At 30.0% G+C, this 19234-nt stretch overlaps 3 protein-coding genes across 7 annotated transcripts; 2 read left to right on the forward strand and 1 right to left on the reverse strand.

Moving 5' to 3' along the window:
• Positions 1–1672: 1672 nt before the first annotated feature.
• Positions 1673–8103, forward strand: LOC125071419 (isocitrate dehydrogenase [NADP] cytoplasmic-like). The gene is made up of 9 exons (XM_047681665.1): positions 1673–1866; positions 2487–2602; positions 5377–5521; positions 6005–6204; positions 6439–6573; positions 6657–6760; positions 6835–6985; positions 7112–7345; positions 7534–8103. The coding sequence occupies exons 1-9, from the start codon at positions 1797–1799 to the stop codon at positions 7684–7686; spliced, it is 1308 nt and encodes a 435-aa protein (XP_047537621.1). The 5' UTR covers positions 1673–1796; the 3' UTR covers positions 7687–8103.
• Positions 8104–8992: 889 nt separating this feature from the next.
• On the forward strand, positions 8993–12038 carry LOC125070696 (O-glucosyltransferase rumi homolog). The gene is made up of 7 exons (XM_047680642.1): positions 8993–9003; positions 10137–10389; positions 10473–10657; positions 10764–10952; positions 11033–11163; positions 11260–11407; positions 11590–12038. Exons 2-7 carry the CDS (start codon positions 10266–10268, stop codon positions 12007–12009), a joined length of 1197 nt encoding a protein of 398 aa, XP_047536598.1. The 5' UTR covers positions 8993–9003; positions 10137–10265; the 3' UTR covers positions 12010–12038.
• On the reverse strand, positions 11909–18453 carry LOC125070661 (probable serine incorporator). Of its 5 annotated transcripts, XM_047680612.1 has the most exons (12): positions 18255–18453; positions 17318–17482; positions 17056–17144; positions 16625–16720; positions 15936–16114; positions 15743–15858; positions 15437–15655; positions 15191–15214; positions 14329–14464; positions 14110–14136; positions 12974–13118; positions 11909–12546 (listed from the first exon to the last, which is right to left on the reverse strand). In XM_047680612.1, exons 1-12 carry the CDS (start codon positions 18288–18290, stop codon positions 12414–12416), a joined length of 1365 nt encoding a protein of 454 aa, XP_047536568.1. In that variant the 5' UTR covers positions 18291–18453; the 3' UTR covers positions 11909–12413. The 5 variants fall into 5 exon arrangements, with proteins under 5 accessions (XP_047536568.1, XP_047536574.1, XP_047536590.1 ...); XM_047680618.1 differs by lacking the exon at positions 14110–14136 and having other exon boundaries at positions 11910–12546; positions 12974–13133; XM_047680634.1 differs by lacking the exon at positions 14110–14136 and having other exon boundaries at positions 11911–12546.
• Between the last annotated feature and the right edge of the window lie 781 nt (positions 18454–19234).

The raw sequence follows: 19234 nt of genomic DNA on the forward strand, positions 1-19234 counted from the left end.
ATTTGCTGTACATCTTGATTTGCCCTAAATTTGTGAGGAAAACCCCAAGTTGACATCACTGTTCAAATACTGCTGAAAGTGAAACTGCTGAAAAACTAAAGATCGCTGCTCGATACATTTTCATTATGCTATCTAATCAACAAAGATAGTTTTCTCGCGGTCAAAACGTCGTAAGTGTCGAGAATTTCATGGCTCTTACACTTATTGTTCAACGTAATGTAACAATCATATTTCATGAAAAAGCCAAGCATTTCAGGACAATCACAACTTTCGAATAATTAATATGGTAATATTTAGCCAACAGAAAATAACCATTGGACTTCTGCTCCAATATCGATTCAGTCTAAATAAAGAGAGTTTACAATACATATATACTAATAGATTTAACAAAATATCTTTGTATCTTGTATATATATATATAACTTGTACCTCAAATTGTATGCAAATTTGATGCCACGAGAGGGTGTAATTTGAAGCAAAGCGCTCACACTCAAAAGAATAAAACAGATTGAGAGACAAAGTTAGACATCCAATTTACTTAAATACCAATTAATATCATCATTACATAGCATAAAACAAAGTCGCTTGCCGCTGTCTGTCCCTATGTATGCTTAGATCTTTAAAATATCACAAAATTATTATGTGTTTTTTTTAATAGACAGAATGTTTTAAGAGGAAGGGATATACGTATAATACATGCACAATATAGTAGAGAACCCTGATAATTTTAGAGGTTTCATAGTGATGTAAATGAACACATTTTTTGTGCTTATATTGCAAACCCTATGAGATAGATCAAAATAATTTATAAAGTCTCCGATGGTATATGTCTATCTCTTAGGGATAACCCACAATAACTTTCTTTTATCTTTTACTTTTTACGAGAAATTATGGCTTATTTTCGAAGCAATTAAGCATTCATCCTTATCAAATTAAGTTCCTTAAATACATAGTGCATTTAATATATATCAATATGGCCCTTTATAGCATATAATTTAAATGAATATTTTCGAAGATATTACAGATTTAAAACGCAGGGACATAGCGAAATCTGTGAACGTTGTAAGACATTCTGTAGTAAATTTAGTGACATCATTGCACCCCTGTGAAGCGCAGGCGGGTCGCTAGTTTTTTACAAAACGATTTTTAAAACAAAAATAACCTCATTCTATCTCATATAACTAATGAAATCTTTAACGTCTCAAAATCTGACTAGATCTCGAGAGCATGAATGACGTTGCAATTGTATAACAAATTACAAAATTAACAAATCGTTAATTGGCGTCTATGAGAAGAGCTGATCATCAATTAATCTAACGAGTTTCTAATATTTGCCAAATAGAGATAAATAAGAAAATTAGGTTTACGGATATTGGACGTTAAAAATGAAAAGCTGGGATAGCATTTTTATGATTTACTTTGCTAAATTAATTGTTAGATGCTTGTGGAATGTATGACGTTGGGATTACATAATTATAGCCAAATTTGTTTCTTGACAGTTAAAATGTTTAAATTTAATAAATAAAAGAAACATTTCATCGTACCCCCAAATTCGTACCATTTCTAAAGTTGTATATTTCACTATAGGTATAGACAATGTGGCATATCTGCGACTTATATATCAGCGTCAACTGAGCTATGATAAAAATTGAGCCTGTAGGTATATGTTTAACTTTATAAGCGACTGACACGTTTACACGCGAAGTTGTGAGCGTCGTAATACATTTACAAAAAATAGACTGATTAGATTACAAAAAATTTTTGTTTTTTCCTAGTATTTTTAGAAAACACTAAGGATGGTTGGAAGAAACGCTAAACGTTTGCTTAAATATGTTTCCGAACAAACTCTTTATTCAACGAGAAATTGTAAGTACTATTTATTTTAACTTTTAATGTTATATTTCGGTAGAAATTTAAATTATATAATTAATAAGTAAATCATTGTGTTTCATTACTACAACTGTACAAAAGAATAAAAAAATATAAAGAAACCGGTCGACGATCGGTCTAAAAGGTTATTAGCGTTTAGAGCTGTAATTAGAGTATTACAAAGTATCGGCAATTTCTTTTATTGTAGATATTTATTTAACATATTCAGCATATTTCTAAGAAAATAAATAAATAATTCACCTATATTCAATTAATAAGTTATGTGGTAAATATCTTAACAAACGAAAACAATTTTATTAAAGTAAATAGGTATTGTCAATAGAAGTCATTTATCAGTTTTGAACATTAATTAAAAGTTTTATTAAAATAAATGTAGTATGTAAATATTTTAATTGTAATAAATTATTTTAATTGCTAAATATTTAATATTATTTAATTGCCCATGTGTTATTTATATAGATTTGATATTATGATTTAGAATGATCTAATATTTTTATTTCTGCTTGTACTTCTTACCATACTTTATTTATATTTATTTGTATATCAATCATCAAGGTGTCATGAATAAAATTCTAATGTGCTGGTTATGTTTTTAGATGCAACTGCGAAGAGAGTGGTTGCAGCAAAACCTGTGGTGGAAATGGACGGAGATGAGATGACTCGTATTATTTGGGAAAAAATTAAGGAAAAACTGATATTTCCATATGTCAAGGTATGATTATTTCTAAATTCTGAACTATAGATACAATTTTTATAGTTAAAGACATAAAATACACTAGTCTCGTTAAAGCCCATTAAAATAAATTGAAGTCTCAATTACTTTTCTTCATTTGGATTGTTTAAATACTGAGTACTGACTATGACTACTGTACATACTTTGATTACATAAAAAGTGTAGATATCTACTTGTACTTGTACTGTTTAAAAGATAAAGAAACTGTAATGTAGATATAATAAATATGAGATGTTATAATTTGGTTTCAAGGTTATCACAAAAGCAATATCCGCCTCCAAGCATTTCTACAAAATGTTATTATGAATAAATAAGAAAAAAATGACTTAATTGTCATTTCTCATATCATACGTAAACAACATTTATTTTAGAAATTTAATTTGGAAATTGGTTAAATATTTTAATATACAATTCGAGATAATCATCAGACAGCCTGGTTTGAATGTTATCTTTAATTGTATTTTGTAGCACGGCAGTGTTTTCTAGTTTTAACAATACAACAATTTTCACACATAAATTTTCTATCATCTTTAAATCTTTGATAGGAACCAGTGCATGTTTAACAAGAACACATCCATTGAGCTGTTATTCTGACTCCAACAAAAACTTTGTATACATATCTAGTAAAAGTGGTGAGTGAGCCAATTTAATTATTGGTACAGGGGAGTAGTAAAATTAGGTTCCATGTTTTGTTACTATCATTTCATGCACCATTACCAGTAGTGTATCACCTATAAGCAAGCTGTGTCCAATACTCATTACAATGTCAATGCACATGGGCAGAGCTAACTTCAGATGGCTCATGTGCTCATGTATATTTTTCTTAGGAGTAAAAAATCCCGTGACCACATAATGTTTTTTATATAATAATATTTTAATTAAAGAAGAAAGATGTAATTGCAACTGCTACAAAAGGGTCATATGCATTCTTTAAAACAAATACAGAAATATTGGGATTTGCATATTTATTTTGATTTATTATTCTAATGAATACATGGTGACATTGTAAAGCAATAACCAGCTAAAAATGCTTTTTAGTGCACAATATAAGCAAAATTAACTAAAAATACTTTTAGTATGTTGTTCATTTATTTTAACTTAATATTTGACAACAAAAATATTAAGGTTGTACACCTTATTTTTTTTTAAATCTTATATAGAAATCACAAAATAAACTAAAAAAATGCACCTTTAATAAAATTAACTATTATCTTTATTCATATTACTACTTGTATTATAAAAATCATACAAGAACATGCATGTTTTAAATAATGCTGAAATATATACATATTTTTAATTGTAACCAGGGTTTTAAGTCTACCTTATTTAAATACACCATGACACATTCTCCAATTTGTAATCAAACTCATTTTATTTTCAAAGACCCCATAAAGTGAATATTACTGTAAAAAAAAAATTAAAACAGTATGAACCTTATGTTTTAAAAATATTACATGAAATCTAATACTATGGTTTAATTTTATCTTAGGCGTTACTCTCGCGTTCTTCCACCCCCTGTATTTTTTTATTTACTTTTATTTCATATTAAAAAATACATTTTCAAGTTATCGGTTTATAAATAATAATAATCGATTATCTCTATTAGTGTTACTAAGTGGTATTATCTACAAATAAAATTGTTTTGTGTGGTCGTTTTATTTTCCCCGACGCGAAGTTCGCTGTCTTATTTTCAAGTTTCTTCTATATTTTGAGGTCAATAAACCCATATATTGCAATGCGCGAATATCTTTTACAAGCTTTAAGTCCAAGGAGGTCCATGAAAGTAGTTAAAACGAAAACAAGCTTTAGAGGACATTTATTTTTAAAAACGAACCCATGGACTGGTTTTCGAATTGAATGATTGTAGCACATAAAAAGATTCTTTCATTCCTTTTAAAAACTGACGTGTCTTTAATAATAATATTTTTTTATAGTGTTACATTTGTTGTACCTACAGGAAGTTTCGGTCTTAACTAATCTAAATTATTAAATTAGTCTATGTCTATGTATTGTTTTTAAACAAAGTTACGTTACTTAGTTTATAATATTACTATCATAACCATGACTTATTAATTTCGGCTTCGATCAAAATTGAGCATTCGGACAGACAAACGTTTCTTGCTTAGATAGTTCAAACAAGGGGCAAGTAGGTATTTAAGCATTATCACTAATGTAGTATCAACGAGTTTTATGTGACTTTCTTATCATAAGTTTATTAGAGCATTGTTTATACAACTTGTAATAAATATATGTCATACGTACTGTATATTGTTTTTTGAGGGTCCAAATATAGAATAAATATAACCTGGAACTATCACCGGCCCAGAAACTGAAAACCGCTGAGAAGAACCGGAAACGAATTACTAATAAGTAATAACTCAGTAGTAAAATAAAAACAAATCTTGCATTAAAAAAAAATCTAACTGCATATCACATTGATTAACATCATGTACATAGATGGATTGATCTTGGGATTAATATTTTTATATATATTTTATTTTTCGTTATAGGTACCGACTTTGTATTTTGTTATAGAATTTTCACAAATGACAAGATTAGATTATAAACTGGGGAATTCCTTGTCATACCTTTATCACTAAAATATCGGAAACATCTTTATGGTTCATTCTTAGATCTTCTAAAATTGATTTTCTAATAATATTGATATGACAATAATAGTTTGTTTGAAAAAAAAAAACAAAATTTTATGTTTAATTATTGATGAGAATAATTAAAATATCATAAAATTCCAGCTAGAATGCCTTTATTTCGATCTGGGTCTGCCGCACCGTGATGCAACTGAAGATCAAGTAACCATTGATGCAGCTCACGCCATTCTCAAACATAACGTCGGTATCAAATGCGCTACCATAACACCCGACGAACAACGAGTTGAAGGTTAATTGCGAAAACAGTTACATATACTATTACTATATTTTTACACTGATCCTTACGGCCTATATTACCTATATCCGGCTACAGCGTTTAAAGCGTATGTGCTGACGAAGGGGTCGACCTTAAACTTAACATTTAGTTTATGCGTTGCGATTTAAAAGAAAATAGAGTGTGGGATAATTTTTATGAAGGTAATGACAAAATCGATTAAATTAAATAATTTATGCATTTTGAATCGGCACTTTTATTAGATAAATATAAAAATATTAAAAAAATGTCTCTCGGACGAGATGAATCAGTTTAGCTATCTCTTCGACGAGAGTCGGTCGACGGGGGAGTGGAAGGAACGAGTCCTTCTTCCACTCTCACACAAACCAACGAAATGGATGAACTAATGAAATATATCCTTGTTTTTATTTGACCTTAAAGAGCTTGTATTTAGTTGACCTTACACTATGTTGTTATATAAATTACTGATTTTTTTAGAATTCAAACTCAAGAAAATGTGGCTAAGTCCTAATGGAACCATCAGAAATATTCTCGGTGGTACCGTATTCCGCGAACCCATCCTCTGCCAGAGCATTCCCCGTGTCATTCCTGGATGGAATAAAGCCATAGTTATTGGGCGTCATGCTCATGGGGACCAGTACAAGGCTCAAGATTTTGTTATTTCAAAACCCGGCAAGGTATTTTGGTATTTTTATGCTTATTCGGACTTAAACATACGCGTTGTTTAGCTGGTCTTTAATTAAACGCGAATATCTCTCTTTCTGTCTACAGTGATTTGACATTCGAAAGAAGGAAACACAATTATTATTTGACTAAGCGACCCTTACACAATATTGATTGGTAGAGCCGATAATGTAATTTTAATGGTCTTAAGAAATAATTAATTATTTGTTGATCTTTCTTTTCAACAGGTGGAGATGGTCTATACAGCCAAAGACGGTTCTGTAGAGAAATTTTTGTTGTATGATTACAAATCCCCTGGCGTCGCTATGGGCATGTACAATACCGATGAATCTATCCGTGCTTTTGCACACTCCAGTTTTCAGGTAAACCTTCTATAACATGAAATTGCTTCATTGCGAAAATATATTAATTCGCTCTGCATTTAACCTTTTATCTTTTTTTACAGGTTGCATTGCAAAAGCAATGGCCATTATACTTATCAACAAAAAATACGATCCTCAAACGATATGATGGCCGTTTTAAGGATATTTTCCAAGAAATTTATGAAAGGTATTTTAAAATCTTATTATATTTATTATTTTTTGAGATATTTTAATCTAAGTGCTGTCTATTTAATTTCTTAGCGACTATAAGAAGAAATTTGAGGATGCGAAGATCTGGTATGAGCATCGTCTAATCGACGATATGGTAGCGCAAGCTATCAAGAGCTCGGGTGGCTTTGTGTGGGCTTGTAAGAATTACGACGGCGATGTTCAATCGGATATTGTCGCACAGGTACTTTGACGCATAATTAGTCATTAGATGAGCTTTTAAATTTAAATATAAGACTGACTATAGCGAGTATTTTCGCGATACCAATTCTTAAACCTTACGTTCACTACTAGTTAATTATTTTATTAGGGTTACGGATCACTAGGGATGATGACCTCCGTGCTGATGTGTCCCGACGGGCGCACGGTGGAGTCGGAGGCCGCGCACGGCACGGTCACGCGCCACTACCGCATGCACCAGCAGGGCAAGCCCACTTCCACCAACCCCGTCGCTTCCATCTACGCCTGGACGCGGGGTCTCATCCACCGCGCCAAGCTAGACGGAACACCTGAATTGGCGCAATTCGCCAACGCTTTGGAAGAGGTCAGTTGAAGTGGTGTAATATAATCATTACATAAAGTATCAAATATTCTGAACATTAATATGAAAGAATACATTGTATTTCAAGCCAGTAATTAAAATTTATCCAAATTATATTACCAATTTTGTAATATTTTCTCTACCAACTATGATTGTTTATAAGTAAACTAAATAAACTTGAACAATTACAGGCTTGTGTGGAGTGTATAAACAGCGGTAAGATGACCAAGGATCTAGTCATATGCATTCACGGAATGGCTAATACAAAGGAGGGAATGTACTTGAACACGGAAGACTTCCTTCAGGCCATCGCAGACCAACTTGAGCGTAAACTTACCAAGTGATTATTTGAATTAGACGTTCACGAACATGTAGCTAATATGATGTAAAAACCTTTTTATTCTAATTATTATTTCATATTTGGTGCTTATTATTTTATTTAGTGTTATTGCTACTTAAATCACATAACTTGTAACATATTGAATCCACGAAAGTATAATTTAATTAATTTAAAATGATATAATAATATTTTAAATTGATTTGAATGATCTTCATAGTATGTGAAGATAAGTTATTTCTCTGGGTGCAGGTGCTATTGTTACATTAGAAGGCTCAAAGAAAAACATTGATGCAATGTTTGTATATACTTATAGATAACTTTAAATGCATTTAGCAGTACAATGAAATGAATCCACCGCTTATTCCACTTGTTTTGAATGCACTTCAGTTGTATCTTTTTATATAAAAGATTTATTACATTGTAATAATAAAAATAATAAAATATATATGTTTTCTTTTATTTCATTGACAGTTTTAAAACTATAGTGATAATTAGGGATGACCGATAACGTTCTAATATAATAAAATATCGATATAACTATAAACGATATATCAATAATTAAAACGATATTTTAATACACTTCTTTTCGAGTTTTCGGAGTTTAAATAAATCGTTTCAAAGTTAACGTTGTCCTTCTAAAATCTATAAATAAAATAAATAAGTACTTATTATTCTAAAAAAGTATTGATATACACTCGTTATATATCGCATTTTGATTGTAACTTGTGCAATAAAGTTATGATGCGATCTATCGTTATAAAGAGTTGCGATGTCGCATATGCTTACCGATAGTCCCGTTAATTTGAATTAACCTATCCAGGGTGCAGACCGACCGACAGAAATCAATAAGTAATCAATAAGTTTATTTAGTTATAACATCGTTAGGAAACTGGAAACCTGGATTTATTAGATGAAATTTTAAAAAGACTTTCAAAAATGTTAAAGGTATTTTAAGTGTATATTTATGTTTATGCTAAAACAATGCATAAGTATAAAAAAAAATCTTAAACGCAAAAATAACCTAGTTAGTAGTAACGTCATTATTAAGATTATGTGAAGTGTTTTAAATGTGGTATTAGGCAAAAACAAAATTAATGACATCCCATCCCACTAACAAATGGATGTCCATCTGATGGTGGTTCAGTGGTCACCACTCACCACTGCACGTAAAAATTGGCACTATAATAATAATCATGCCGTAAACCGTCAATGTGCATCCAACCTTTAAAATTAAGTTATTATTTACCTCGTGTCTGTAGTTAAATTGGCTCACTCTTCCTAAAGGATGAGTCGGAAAATAAACTAATAAGTATACTATTTGGTTTGAACAAAACTTATCGCCATAAGCAAGTTGGTGCAGCTTCGTACAAAGTAACGTAATTGATTCATTTTGAAAAAAGCCAGAGTATTTCACTTCACAGTATTATGTCTTAACCATCAGGTATGGATATCTATTACCCGGCATCTGTACGGTGTACGGTGCGGTACGGAGTTTTACATTTTTATTTCTACCTTTATTATTCCTGAGTTGTATAGCGTAAAAATCATAATCAAATCATTTTCTTTATAATAAATAGCAACCGTGCGAAGTGGGGGCGGGTCACTAGTTTATTACATAAACACTGAATTGTTGTCAATTTTAGAGATTTATTTCATTGTGGCGTGGATGATGGTGGTACATTTAAATGACACTTCAATTCTGCTCCAAGTTTTCGAAATATTATCTTTTTTGAATGTTAGTTCTTTTACTAGCTGACTCAAGATACAGCTCTATCGTGATTCTGTTATCGGCGAGGTTTTGCTATCTTTGAGCTATTATATAGTAGCTATAATTTTTAATTTATGCATTGTTGCTTGTGATATTTATCTTAAATATATTTTTGCCTTGTTATAATATTAATTTTTTTCACAATAATGTAGTCTAAACGAATACATAATGCTGATATGAAAATATAAGAAATAGAAAATAAGTGGAGACAGTCTACATGAGTGTTTAATTTAAACACCTATCAAAATGCAGCGGTGAATAATTAAATATTTCAATATAAATGATACTGGAGCTGTTGAGAATGCGAACACTTTGTAGTTTATAATTATGTATTTATATTCGTTTATTTATTTTTATAAATCGTAGTCTTAATCTTGCCCAACCAGTAATTCACTTTTGGAGAGTTACCGTGACTGTTGTCGTAACTGTTGCGGATTACATAAAAATTTTTACAATATTTAATTATTTTATTCCTACATAAATCTATCAATTTTATAATAAAAAAAAGTTTTCTTTTTATTAATCGGGAAAACTCAATAATCAATACTACTACATATCAATTATTGCCAATAATCGAATCGATAATCAAAATGTAATGTTGTCGCAATCAGGTTATAGAATAGGGTTTAATATTAAGTTGAGAAATGGCAACATTATTGTGATCTGTCATTGTACTAAGTGCCAAGTGATTAACTTGAAGATGAAGACTGAAGTATTATTATAGTTGTTGTTTATTGTCAACGTATTATTTCGGTTACGCACGTTCAAATAGTTTAAAGAGATTAAATGTGTTCATTATAAATAAATGATAAACAATGATTGATATTAAGATTTTTACATTACTTTTGAACATTATAATACTTACTCGATGTAACAATAACATTGAAACTTGTTTAAAGGAAGATACATGCGGTGAAACTCATAATAAATATAGCAAAGGTATTAAATTTTTTTTTTTAATTTGTAGTCTAAAGGTTTCTTTTCTTTTTCTTTATTTTAAAATATATATTATAATCTTTCAGATGTCAACAAGTGGACTAATAAAATAAGTAATATAATAAATTCAGAATTACAAGCATATGATCCATGCGTGAGAACAAATTGTAGTTGTCACAAGAATGTAATAGAAAAAGATTTAGAACCATTTAGTAGTGGTATTACAAAGGAGATGTTCGAGATTGCGCAAGCTAAAGGCACAAAATATCAGGTATATTTTATTATAATTAATTCTTGATTATATTACTTTAAATATTTGTAGTTATTCAAATAGTTTACTCAATGTTGGAAATAAGAATTTCTCATTTTAATTTCAGATTATTAATGGGATATTGTATCGAGCTAAAGACTGTCACTTTCCAGCTCGATGTGCCGGAATAGAACATTATCTTAAAATATTAGCACCTAAGCTTCCTAATATAGAATTGGCAATTAACACAAGAGACTGGCCACAAATCAACAGAGCTTGGGGACATAAAAAGGCACCAGTATTTTCATTCAGTAAGGTTAAAAATTAACTCTCATAGTTTAAAATTATTTGTTGCAGTATTTTCAATACTTTAAGTTATAATTGTTTTCATTGTAGACAAAAGATTATTATGATATAATGTATCCAACTTGGAGTTTTTGGGAAGGCGGACCAGCTATTCAATTATATCCAACTGGTATTGGCCGTTGGGATAAGCATAGAATATCTATATCCACAGCTGCTAAAGAGTAAGAAGAATTTATCATAAATTGATTCATTTCTTATATTGGGCAAATTATTTTAATAATGAATGTCCATATAATGAGAATTTTTCTTTGTTTAAGATGGCCTTGGGAGAAAAAGGAGGAAAAAGTATTTTTTAGAGGATCAAGGACTAGTGAAGAACGAGATAGCTTGATTTTATTGTCAAGATCACATCCCGATTTAGTTGATGCTCAGTATACTAAAAATCAAGCTTGGAAGTCAGATGCTGTAAGCCCTATCCTATTTTAAATGCAAAAATGTATACTAGCATTAGAACTGACACTATTAATTTATACATACTTGTTTATTATGAAGAACATTTTATTCACAATTTAGCAATACAATTTATTGATAAGGGAAAAGATGAATTTAATTTAATTGAAATTATTTCAATTATTTCTTAATTTCAGGATACACTTCATGCCCCACCAGCCTCAGAAGTATCTTTTGAAAATCATTGTAAATATAAGTATCTATTTAACTACAGAGGAGTTGCGGCTAGTTTTCGTTTGAAGCATTTATTTTTATGTAAATCATTAGTCTTCCATGTAGGGAGTGACTGGTTAGAATTTTTTTATCCATCTCTAAAACCATGGGTCCATTATATTCCAGTTAGCCCAAAAGCAAATAAAGAGGAAATAATGGAATTAATACATTATTTTAAAAATAATGATTCTGTGGCCAAAGAAATAGCTGAAAGAGGCTTTGAACATATATGGAATAATCTCACAGAAAAAGATGTTAAATGTTACTGGAGAAGATTGCTCAAAAATTATGCAAAACTTCTAAAGTACACTGTCACAAGGGATGATGATCTTAAAAAAATATAGTTTCATTGCATTCATAGGTATAAAGAATATTTAATAATAATATGGGTTTTATTACATAAACAAAGTTTTCATAAAGATTAAAAACAAATTTACTACAAACTAATAAGTGTACTTAACCTATAGAACATAATTAAATACATTGAAATTTAGAGTTCCCAGTGTTAAAGTATTAACTAACATTTTTAAGTATTATCTCATATTTGAATTTATAAAAAAATATTACTTAAGAATACATAATATTTTTACATAATGGATATAGGCTAGAGAATACAATTTTAGAGAATTATATGGAAATAATGAGATAATAAATTCAAGTTAGAAGATGAGATCCATAATAATATGCAATAAAGTACATCTAAATCTACTTGGTGAATCTCAATAATTTATTATAATGGTATATTTTCTTAACTGAAGTCGCGATCAGGAAAGACGGCGGGTGCGACCAGGGTCCACACGTAGAGGCCAACACACAGCCACGACGATGTGATCTTGATCCACATTGATGCCACATTTTCCTTAGATAACTGAGAACTTGGACTGGTTGGACAAAATAAATTCATTGTTATGTATATTTATAATATGTATAATGGTTTTATGTTTACTACATCCTAAATGGTATCCAACCAGGTAAACCTAAATTTATTTTATTATTAAATATATATAGTACTAGTAGTGATATGTTAATAAACCAACAAATTTTATTATAGATAAAGTCAATCGATTGTAAATTTTAGGCATTCCAACTGGATCATTGACTATCAACATTTAAATGTTTTTAATAGAAAGCAGTAACAGTGAAATGACATCTCTAGATCTATCTTATTTTTTGGTCTGAAATTTGTAAATATATTTACTGTAAATTTTGCAAATATGACAAAAAAATATTTCTTTTTTGAAAGTCCATTATATATATGTAGAATAATTTGCGAAGTCAATATTACAAGAGACTGTCATGCATACGTACTTGTACCAATTGGTCAGTGTCATCATGATATACAAGCTCGCGAGTGCGAAGACGATATGGAAGAACGTCCAGGAGTAGGCCACGTCGTCCGCCTCGTTGTCGAACACCTTGGTCTCTTCGCGCCCCGCCTCCCCGCCGTCGCCTTCTATGGAATCATAACCTGCGCTCAGTGAGCGTACCGACATGCAACTATTAGCTTTCTTTGACAAGCAAACTATGCTGACAAGCTTCCGCTACTAGAGATGGGCTCTATCAACAAATTAACATTATTTTAATTTAAATAAAGGTTCATCCTTAGTAACGAGATCATTATAACCTCTCACCAGTTAGTGGATATGCAGTGTAGAACATCAAATTATACATTTTTTAATGTTAAATCTTACTTTCAATATTTTTGACTATGGTTAGTATAAAACTGATATTAATCGAACGAGTTTCTTCCGCATTAAGGGTTAGCGGGTATATTAAGGTTTATAGTTAATGATTTTGATTTACGTTGATGCTTCTTATTAAAGAGTATCTTCTCAGACACCAAGTAGTGCTTACGCACAAAATAAGGAGGAGAACCTCTTTCGTCTGTATTTTTTATTAATGTCATATGTATGTAAAGGCTTAACAATAATGTTTGTCTAATGTATTCCAAAATTTCTATTCAGAGTTGCCACAACATAAATAAAATTCTCATGATTTTGTTCTGATATTGATAGTTTAGCTACTACTCCTAAAAATAAAGTTATAATTTATAAATAATAACTTACTATTAACTAACAGATCACAATGAATATCTTTTATGCTATACAAATATTTGCACTGAACGCCATTCATAGTTAATGACATACTGTCCCGATATCTATCTATATATTTTATGAAAATATTGATTGAACGTACAATATTAAACAATAAGATTATAATAACTTTAGGTTTAACAGTACTTCCTCGGATTTCATTAAATTCAAAGAGTTTTAAAAGTTTGTAGCAACCCTGAATAACAACAGGATGATGAAGCAAGGCATAGTAATATTAAAATAGCAATTTTCTATTGACTTAGCGATTGTATGGAAGTATTACTAAGCTAAACAGTCATCATTCCACCGATACCAATACTATTCTATCTAGGGGGGTCTTAATAACATTACCTTCGTTAGCAATGAGCCCTCCTTGGCCTGCGTCGCGTTGCACCGCGTTATGTTCCCAGGGAGTGTATCATGAGTTAGTATTTTAAATTGAATTTAAATAATATATATACTTCATGCTCTTTATAATCAGCAAAACAAAAAGGTTTTTATCAAATAATTTTACTACTATGGTGTATTTTAACGTTTCAATTATATTAATTTGTATTGATTCATAATTACCTCCAGCGCCTTCCTTTGCAAGGATATGTTCGGACATAGTAATCTTCGAAGAAGAAGAAGCAGTTCTCACACATGAGTACAGAACGCTGCATACCCATATAACAAGACCGATGATAGATTGCTTGTCGAAGGATGACTGTGGAATAATAAATTTAATAGGTATTAAATTGAATATAATATATTCAATTTAATAAAACTTAAAAATATGAATAAATTAAATTAAGTCTATTAAATACAGTGAGATCATTTTACATAAAAAAAAACAATTAATAAGTAACCAATTGAAATTTTATTTATAATAAGGTATAAAGTGGACAATCCCCTTTATTAGTAATGATGATTTTAATAGATTCACTATTTATCTTAGACCAAAATGAAAAAAAATAATCTTATTTAATAAACCTTGTTTAAATCTATATGAACTATATTTAAAGTTATATGCACAAATAACAAGTGGAGCTCGATAGATGATTAAAAATACTCTTCAATAATACTAAATTCAATATCAATGAAACAAGCAATTCGCTCATCGAATTACGTCGAATGGTATGTACTCGTAGAATATGCGTTAAAAATAGGTTTATAAAATCGAGAATTATCACAAGCAACTACTTGCAAAACTTCATGCAATTGATTGAAAATATAATTAAACAAATTAACTTTGCGATGTATCGTGTACCGTTTTAATAAAAATATTGATGCTATATACGTTTTTTATTTCGATTAATAAACTATGCACACTTATAAAATGTAATTAAAGTACAAACGTGAGAATTTTATGTTAAAAGTGTTCTATATTCGGATAAGAAAATATAAATGATTTCAAGCAGGATTTAATTATGGCGTCACTATATATACGTACCCAATAAATATCTTCCTTAGTATCCTGGTTATGCGTTAATAAATTTAATATAAAATACATTCTAATAAAATATTGTTATCTATTCAAAGGTGTGAAAAATAAATAGTATATAATATACAAAGGATTTAGGAATATATTTAAGACTTTTTATACAAATACATTATTTTACTCAAAGCATTGGTAGATTCATGATTGATTTATTTTTTATATTTCAATTTCTTATAAAGATTTCAATATATAGCATACCTCGTTTGTGGCAGAAATGCTGGCATTACATTCACCAGCGGAGTTGGAGAGCGCTGACCAGGTGAGGTACATAACGTACAGAGAAACTACTGCAGATTGCAAAAGACCGGAGCGTGGTTGATGTTCTTGCACTGAAGGCAAGATAGATATAGCACTTGCAATAACCACCAGAATGAGGTTGAAAGAGATGAAGAATTTAGAAAGATCACATCCATCCGGCTAAAATATAAAATAACTCTCCATTAGAACACTAAATATAAATATTACTCTTAATCATCAATTTATATATAAATATTTGTTTCTCACCTTAGTATAATAAACGTAGAGAAGAACTATGCCAGTAAGTGTGAGGGCATAACATGATAACATGGCCAACAACAATGCCGAGTACCAGCCACGGGATTGCGACTCTTCATAGTTAGCTACAAAATTAAAAATAAATAAATATTGCGATACTCAATAAAGATCAGAACATAATAGTAGTAAAACATATACTTACAAACCCATTTTTCAGCCCAGGAGTGGGCAAAGTCTATAATCAATATTAGTTGGATGATAATGAAACAGAATCCTCCTATCATACCGAACACCATCCAAGTTGAGGCAAACTGTCCTTCAGGTATAAAGAAAGCACCGATGATACCTCCAATAACAACCAAGTATTTGATTCCCCAAAACCTTAAAACATTAGTATTACAATATTAATATATTATATATCCAAGTAGAGTAGTACAATACTTAATATTTTTACTGACTAAATAAAATATTTTCAAGTCCTTTTTGGTACATTGTTAATGTCATGTGGAATTTAATCAGAGATCAGGTAATTCTGAGCAAGTACCACTGAGTTTCATGTGTTTCAAATTAAACACTTTAAAGGTTTAAACTTTAAGAGTTCATCTCAGGCTAGTTGGTGAATGAAACATCAACAAACAATGCAAGCATGTGTATGGTGGATGATATTCAAACAATGTGTATTTACTGTTAACACTAGATCACTATTATGGAAATAGTTTAAAACATTCCTTTTGAGAAAGACTTTTATATATCAGTAATATATTTTAAAAACTGTTTACTCTACTAACTTTACATGAGTTTTATGTAAAATTGTGTTATTCTTGGTATATATAACTAACAATTTAAATAAGTAACATAATCAAATTAGCATAGTATATTTGTCAAAATTACCCATTCTGTATACCAGCTCTGGGATCCTTCGATGATTTCACTCCAATCATTATCAATGCCATTAGAACGAAAAAGAGACATGCTGCAAAACAGATCCTGAAAGAACATTTTCTTTTCGTTATTTACAAGTTCATTACAATATTATGCAAATAAATAACTCTCTTGTATTGATTATCCAAAATCAATGATAATGATATGGGTGTTTTTTTAATTCTAACAAAAAAATGTCCAACACTCTAGTGTATAGTATACTATTATTAAAAATAAATATTATATTAAATTCAGTGTAGCAAAAGTGAACCAGTGTATTCATATATAAATAAGTAAACATGTTATAACAAATATCAGATACAGAGAATTTATAACTATGAATCTAATTTTTTGTTTTTGAGTTTAATATAAATGAAAATTAATAATAATGTACCATATACCTGTATACTGCTAAATAGCCAACAGCTTGATCACAATCAACTTTAAAATTCCCCGGAACTATTCCAGTTGAATTTTCACAAAATGGTACCTGAAATAATACAAAATCATAATACATATAACTTTCCCATTAATTCATATTTACAGCTATTTCATTATAATTGAATTCTAATATTGTTAATATTATTCTGTTTCATAATAATCTTTATTGATTTAAAAGAAGAAAGAATGGTTATCTCCTATAAACACTAAACAGTAACATACCTTTTTCATTTGTTCATGTAACCCCGGTGCAAGTGTTACACAAGCTGCCACCATTACTAATAGCAGCATGAGAGTGTACATAAGGCGTGTGGAAGTGGAATTGGCACATGATGGGCACGCTGAGCAGCACAGAGAGCATGCAGCACTGGTACAGCAGCATGCCATCTGGAAATTAATAATTTATTTTTAAGATTTTTTTTTTGTATCATTATGTGAAAAAAAAAAAATTATAATCCTGTCATTTGTTGATTCGTTATAAGAGTATCAAAGAAAATTTTCTTTTGTATAGTTAATACATATTTGCCAAGATTAAAGATACAAATTATCTACAACATTCTGGGTACAATATAATATGGCTGAATCATTGAGCCTTGTAATACAGGTGTAAACAACAATCAGAAAACATTGTACCTTACCTTGAGTAGTTTTTTAATATATATTTTTCACTAAACTATTTATAAATGATACTCCTAAAGTAATTTATTAACAACCACACATACAAGGTACATTTATTTTATAATTAAATTAATAATTTAAAACTTAAGCATATTTATTCCAAATCAATATCTTTTGCATATTTAAGTTAAATGAGACTTTTAAATTTTTTATATATTTTTTGCATAATATAGAAATTTCAGCAGCAAATAAAATATTGGTTATATTTAATTTTAGGGAAATAAAGTTTTCGTTGTATGAATTATTTAGCCTTATACGTAGCTGTGTGGAAAGATATTTCATCAAAACATGTCAACATTAATAGATATTAAGGTCATAGCTTATGATTTATAAATTCGATTCTTTGCATTAGAAAAGTTGAAAGAGGTAATTATATTGATTATTTATATTGTTGCGTAAATTCCTTGAGGAAACTAGAAACCTTCCAACAGTTCTCGAAAAATAATCTTTTAATTGACAAAGAAATATTGATCTGTCTTACCTGAGCTGCTGAACAAAGGCCTAATACGGCACCCATTGCAAATTCAGATTAGAAACTATACTTATAAACTCACTTTTGGATTTAAAACTCAATAATCAAAATGCAATTGAATAGAATCAAAGAATCATGACTCAAATAGTTTGGGAAGGTAGGTATTGGAACTACTGGATGAATGCAATATCATTAATATGACTGGATTTTGACAACTGACAATTGACATTGACGTTAAGATTGTTTATTTTATGAACTATGTCGCAAATACAATGCTATTACATTTTTCACTAAGGCCGTGCAATACCTTAATTGAATGCCTTTAAAATTACAAAGTTTTTAGATGCAAAAGTGGTGACGCTCTCTGACATACTGAATTTGTTGATCGAACGTAATTTTATTTTCATAGTTGTGATTTAATTAGTGTTGTTGTTATTATTTTAATGTTTATATTTAAATAGAAAATTCATTCATTCGCTCATTATAATTGAATTCGTAAATACTCTTATTGAGACGTGTGTAGAAATTTTGCTATTGCCTGACATTTGCATAAATGTTTCGTATTGGTTTGCGGTATTCGCGCTGGCAAGACTATGATGAAAAACTACTACCTCGCATAATAGTCAAATATTTTTAATTGGCAGTCAAAACGTCCATCATGAGTCTATACGCTAAACGAAACTTTATGCCACATGAGTAATCTTTAAAAGATACTCAGGCCCTAGGTGTCGATCCGTGGTGTTTACCGATTAAAATCCCAATCAACGCGGAATTCCTTCTTTCCTTGATGTCGTTCCACCGTCTATTTTTTTACTACAACAATGTCCTAAAAGAAGGCTACGGCTATTTATTTCAATTCCTTGCAGAGCATAAAGAATGACATCGCAGAACAGGATCATATCCGGCTTTTCGCATCTTCAGCGTGGCACACTTCTAGCGTATGTTGGGCAATATTGCAGTCCTTGCCCTATGGCATGGACTGCAATATT

Source organism: Vanessa atalanta, chromosome 2, assembly GCF_905147765.1.
Source record: "Vanessa atalanta chromosome 2, ilVanAtal1.2, whole genome shotgun sequence".
NCBI classification, from domain to species: domain Eukaryota; kingdom Metazoa; phylum Arthropoda; class Insecta; order Lepidoptera; family Nymphalidae; genus Vanessa; species Vanessa atalanta.